We start from the raw sequence: 6,000 nt of genomic DNA on the forward strand, positions 1-6,000 counted from the left end.
TGTTAGTGGTGTAGTGTAGTGGTTAGAACACTTGGCTTTACTACATGAGGTTCTGGATTCGATCTCCACTGCTTCTATGCTGTAGCGCCCTTGAGTTAAGCAATGTCAACAGTGTGAACTTCTGCTAAGCCAATACTTAATCAGCAGCTTAATTATCGGACAATTATCAACAATAGTATCCCAAACTGGCAAATTCAACTCAAGACTGGGTTGAAGTAACAAATGTTACCTAATGTTTAGGCTGTGAAGTCATTTTTTTTAAATTAAAAAAAGGCAGAAAAGTGTTGGTCTAAATTTTAATTCCAATATATTGGTGAAACTTATAAAATAAAGTAGTAAAAACCAAGAAAAACATATTTTTGTAGCATATAATGAACGTAAATTTGTTTGTTTAGATTCAGTTTATCATGGCCCCGAATCCTTCCAAATGGAAGATTCAGAGAAGCATCCGACTTGAACCAACATGCGATTGATTATTACAACAATATGATAGATGGGTTGCTGGCACGAGGAATCGAACCTATGGTCACTTTGTACCACTGGGATCTACCACATGCTCTGCAGGTTGTTTTAATGTATAGAGTATACCTTATTAAATAAAGCTTTACCATATGTCTAATTTTTAAAATAAAAAAAACTACTGTTTGTAGTGTGCAGGTAAATTAATATGGGCAAATATAAGTTAAGAGTTGCGACCATATTACAACAAATTAAATATACAACTGTAAGGCAGGCAACGGACTGGGTAACAATCTTGCTCTTATACTAAAGACAACGAGTTGTTATGTTGTTCAAAAATGTTTAATTTTTATTTAAAAAACTATAAAAATCCTAAAATTAATTTTCATATTTAAGGTTGAATTTGGAGGTTGGGCAAGTGAGGAAATAATCCCCATATATGTGGCATATGCTGATCTTTGTTTTGAGAAATTTGGGGATCGGGTGAAACGTTGGATCACGTTTAACGAGCCGTGGGTGTTTATTGAGTTGGGGTATGGGACCGGGGGGCATTCCCCTAATATTGAGGATTCCGGGGTATCAGATTATAAAGCTGGGAGAAGTTGTTTGCTGGCCCATGCTAGAACTTATCAGTAAGTTGTTGATATTAGTAACATATTAAAACATTATCTATTTCATAATTTATTTGTTAATCTGAAACTGTCTGCTTGTAGCCCTTTATTGTCATTGCCTGTATTTACTAACAATGTCATACTTTAAAACTAATTGTTAATGACTTTTTACGCTTTACACATTTTACGCTGCTAAATTTAGTCTGCTTTGAATTAATCACCACCAACGTCATGTTGTTGTAGTTTAAATTCTTGGCTTAACCACATGAGGTACTAAGTTTAATCCCAACTGCTTTCTAGCTGTAGTTTTATTAAATAAGCGCTATACAAATGATAGAAACTTTTACTTCAATCAGCAGCTTAATTATCTGGCAATTATAATCAATAATATCCCAAACTGTCAAAGGCAACTCGAGACTGGGTCAGGGAAACAAATGTTACTCTATGTTTAGGTTGTAAAGTTGACCTTTCCACATCGAGGATAAATAAACATAGAAAATGAACTCAAAATTATAATTTTTTTTAGTATGTACAACGAGAAATATCGTCAGACACAAGATGGGGTTGTTGGAATCACGTGCAACTCTGATTGGACGGAGCCGAGGAACGAGTACAGGGAGGTGGATCATGATGCACAGGAGCGGGTGATGCAGTTCTTTTTGGGTTGGTTTATGCACCCCATCTATGTAGGGGATTACCCTCAAGTTATGAAGGTAGGTTGTCCCCAATATTGGGTAAAATTTATCTTAAAACATTAAATATTTTTAGTAAGATAGTGATATAAATACATCAGTTTACAATATAATGTTACATAAAGGCAAAATAATAAAAAAACTTTTGGTTTAACATGGTATAGCTATTATATTTTTGCCAGTGTTTTATAAAAACCAACGTGGTAGCGTTGAAAAGTGGTCAAAACATTTGGCTTCACTACATCAGGTTCTGGGTTCGGTTTCCAGTGCTTTTATGCTAAGCATTTTAATGTAAAATCTATTTGATTTTTGTTTTGTTCCACTTTTAGGACTTAGTTGCGGCTCATAGTTCAGCTCAAGGTGAAACAGAATCCAGACTTCCAAGTTTCACAGAGGAAGAAATTGCTCTCATTCTAGGAACAAGTGACTTTTTTGGGTAAGAATGAGTTACTTGTTGTATAAAAGCATTTAAACAATGTTTAAGCATAAATAAGAAAGATTTTATAACTAAGTTTTTTTTTTAATATTATATACTAATTGATCATTAATTAATAATTCTAAAAATTTCTTACTTTATTATCGAATAACTTGGTAATTTTATTACTAATATTATTTGAATTACAATCAAATTCTGTTGTTTGTTGCCAGCAAATTGTGTATAATGATCTTTTATTTTACATTTTTACAACCTTAATTAATCTAAACTTCTGTGTTAAGGTTAAACCATTACACCACCAACCTTGCACGAGAGTCCTTTAGCCCTGATTCAGTTTCTTCTGTCTCATATTTTGCTGACAGGGAAGCTGATACTGAACAGGATATCACCTATCCACAAGCTGCATCTGCTTGGCTTAAAGATGTAAGTTTTGTTTTATTCATTTATCTTTAATGTGGAAAGGTCAATTTAACGGCCTAAACATAAGGTAAAAATTATTACACCGACCCAGTCTTAAATTGATTTTGAAAGATTGGTATATTTAAGATTAAAATTGCCTTGTTACTAAGTTGCTAATTAAGTGCTGACTCAGCAAAAGTTTATATGTTTTTTTATACATATATTTATCCTCGATGTGGGAAAGTCAACTTTACGACCTAAACATAGAATAACATTAGTTACCCTAATCCAGTCTAAAGTTGACTGTGGCAGTTTGAGATATTATGATTATAATTGCATGATAATTATGCTACTGATTAAGTGCTGGCTCAACATATCAAGACACTTAAAATAAATCTTTCCCTATTAAAAAATATTTTAAAAACGAATTTAATTTTAAAGATACCTTGGGGAATTCGACGTCTTCTAAACTGGATCAAGAATGAGTTTAATGATCCTCCGATCCTCATCACAGAGAATGGATTCTCGGAGGAGGAATCATTCACGGGAGGAAATGATTGGTGGAGGAAGAATTATTACCATGGATACATCAATGAAGTGCTCAAAGGTGAGGTTAAAGATTGAACCTTTATGTTTTTAAAAAGGGAATTTAACTCCATAGCATTTCAAACCACTTGTTAGCCTTTCTTGTAATTTATTTATTCCTGATGTGGGAAGGTCGAATGTGAGACCTAAACATAGAGTAACATCAGTTACTTACCCCAGTCTTGTGTTAACTTTGTCAGTTTGGGATATTATTGATAATAATTGCCCAGTAATTAAGCACCTGAAATTGGCCCAGCAGAAGTATATATCGTTTATAGCGCCCCATTCAAAGGGCACTACAGCATGACAGCAGTGGGGATTGAACACACGACCCCATGTGGTCAAGTGTTCTTACCACTACACCACGCTGCTGGTTTTAACCATATTGTAGCTATTTTGTTAAAGTTTCATAAGAAATCAATTTTATAACCAAAGATTTTACTTTTTATGCAGCCATTAAACTTGATGGAGTTAATGTGTTTGGTTACACTGCGTGGTCGTTAATGGATAACTTTGAGTGGGCTGAAGGATATACCGAACGTTTTGGGCTTCATTACGTCGATTTTAATGACCCTGAGCGCACTCGTGTGGCTAAAAATTCAGCGTTTTGTGTGGGAGAGATTTTTGCTAAATCAGCTTTTCCATTGGATGGGTTGGAATATTGTGGAATGGAAGATTTAGTTCCTGTAACAACCACAACTGAAGAAGGTAAAAAAATAAATTTTTAACCAAAAAATTCTAAATTTTTAAGAAGCTTTATTTAACTCTAATTAAGTTTGTGTTTTTTTGTATTTATTTATCCTCGATGTAAGAATTATCAGTAAGAGTTTATTCAGTTTATTAGTTTATACATTTATAGCACCTTACTAAAGGGTGCTACAACATGGAAACAGTGGGAATCAAACCAAGAGCCTCATGTTTTTTAAACCTTTCATTTAAAAAAAGGACTTTTGTGAAAAAGACTTTATTTGTTTAAATTCAAAACTTAAAGTTAATTAATTTTTAATTTATTTGTAGCTGAACCTACAACGTCTACTACAACTACATCCACACCAGAAGGTGAGGTTATTGGAGAGCCAAAGTTTTTGGGTTTAAGTTTGAGTCAAAGTGAGGCTGAGACTGCTTTGTATGTTTTGTTTGCACTAACACTTGTCTTCTTTTGCATGTTATTGCTGGCAGGTAAACTAACTGTTTAACACATTCTAACCTTGACATTGTTTTGTATTTTTTTGTATCTTTATCCTCGATGTGGAAAGTTCGAATGCATGACTTAAACATAGAGTAACATCAGTTACCCCAACCCAGTCTCAATTACCTGTGGCAGTTTGGGATATTATAGATTATAATTGCCCAGTATTTATGCTGCTGATTAAGTGCTGGCTTAACAGGAGGTTGTACCGTTCATAGCGCCTTGCTTAAGGGCGCTACAGCATGAGACCAATGGGGATTGAGCCCTGGACCTCATGGTGGTGTAGGAAGTGTTCCGACCACTATACCACGCTGTTATTCAGTACTACTAAAGTAAGGTGATTTTTTGCCAATGTAATGCTATGATCAAGCAAAATATTCATAGTAGCTAGCCTAACTAATCAACTAATAGTTTGTTATTAACAAGTGGCATTGTGAGGTTGTAACATTGAACATTATGACTCAAAAAACGTTGGGTACTAATACTAACATTTTAACAATTTTTTTTTTTTTTTTATTTTGTTTTTTCGCGCATTGATAAAAGTAAATAATAAATACGATATACAATTAATATTACAACAATGCGACGGGAAAAAATGACAAAATTAATTTAATGATTTAAAACATGTCAAAAGTATTAATGTTTATACAAAGATTTTAAGTATATTATGGCATGGTCACCAAACCCAATTTCTTCTTGTCCTTGCATGTTCTACTTGCATTAATAACTAACATTATGTATAAGAGTAAAAAAGTGAAATAAGTAAAATTGTGTAAAAAGCACAAAAAAAATGGGAAATTTTGGCTTTTCCTTTTCATATATATGCAAAACTTTGAATATTTTTTCGGTTAGGAAAGTACTGATTGATATATCTACTGATGGGTATATCTTAGTTATTAAAAATATATATTTTTAAATTATGTTTTAGGAGTAAAGATATGGAGAACCGGTAAATCGAAACCAAAGGGATTTCAACTAAGTTCTTACGAAAATGAAACACATTCAACCGATGAAATGCTGTAAATACCTAAACCAAGTGTTTAGATTAAATATATATTCGGTAGTAGTAAATTGTTTTAATCAAAATTATTATAATTCTGTAATTAATTTAGGCACAGAATTATTTGTTAATATATTTAGTAGTTTTGGGGCAATAATGTAGATATGCGAATTACTGAATCGAATAATTAAATTTTTAAAATTTTTAATGTAAATATGATTTTTTCGTCGTTGGTAGCAACATTATTATTCCTAAAGCTGTACTTTGTGATTTAAATTAAACTGATATCCCAATATAGTTTTTTTTATTTCCGAGATTTTTATTTGATATATAAAATCGCTGCTTTAAGCTGTTGTTTCGTATTTCATAGTACTATATTTAAAATGACAGGAGTTTATAAGGAAAGTATTGTACAATAGAATTCTGGTAAAGCTGTTTCAAGCGTCATGAGGTAATTTTTCTGGGGTTGGCTATAACCTTAATCAAATATAAGTAAGTTTAAGATTAGACAGCTCACAAACATAATTGTTGTTTAAACAAAGGAAATATATGGAAAATATTGCAGGTTTTATAAGTAAATTCTACAAATTATGGTCACAAAAACTACGTTGGTAATATTTGATTTATGC

The 6,000-nt window shown here is 32.5% G+C and overlaps 1 protein-coding gene across 1 annotated transcript in view; it reads left to right on the top strand.

Annotated features, from left to right (window-relative positions):
- LOC145750989 (lactase/phlorizin hydrolase-like) overlaps nucleotides 1-5,602 on the top strand; it is a 32,351-nt gene extending 26,749 nt beyond the window's left edge. Inside the window, exons 53-61 of the mRNA XM_082567057.1 lie at nucleotides 396-564; nucleotides 856-1,091; nucleotides 1,597-1,783; nucleotides 2,092-2,198; nucleotides 2,480-2,621; nucleotides 3,039-3,204; nucleotides 3,636-3,890; nucleotides 4,200-4,361; nucleotides 5,300-5,602. Coding sequence (XP_082423183.1) covers nucleotides 396-564; nucleotides 856-1,091; nucleotides 1,597-1,783; nucleotides 2,092-2,198; nucleotides 2,480-2,621; nucleotides 3,039-3,204; nucleotides 3,636-3,890; nucleotides 4,200-4,361; nucleotides 5,300-5,394 — 1,519 coding nt within the window. The 3' untranslated portion in view covers nucleotides 5,395-5,602. The remainder of the gene's footprint in view (nucleotides 1-395; nucleotides 565-855; nucleotides 1,092-1,596; nucleotides 1,784-2,091; nucleotides 2,199-2,479; nucleotides 2,622-3,038; nucleotides 3,205-3,635; nucleotides 3,891-4,199; nucleotides 4,362-5,299) is intronic.
- The last annotated feature ends 398 nt before the right edge of the window (nucleotides 5,603-6,000 follow it).

Source organism: Corella eumyota, chromosome 4, assembly GCF_963082875.1.
Source record: "Corella eumyota chromosome 4, kaCorEumy4.1, whole genome shotgun sequence".
NCBI lineage: Eukaryota > Metazoa > Chordata > Ascidiacea > Phlebobranchia > Corellidae > Corella > Corella eumyota.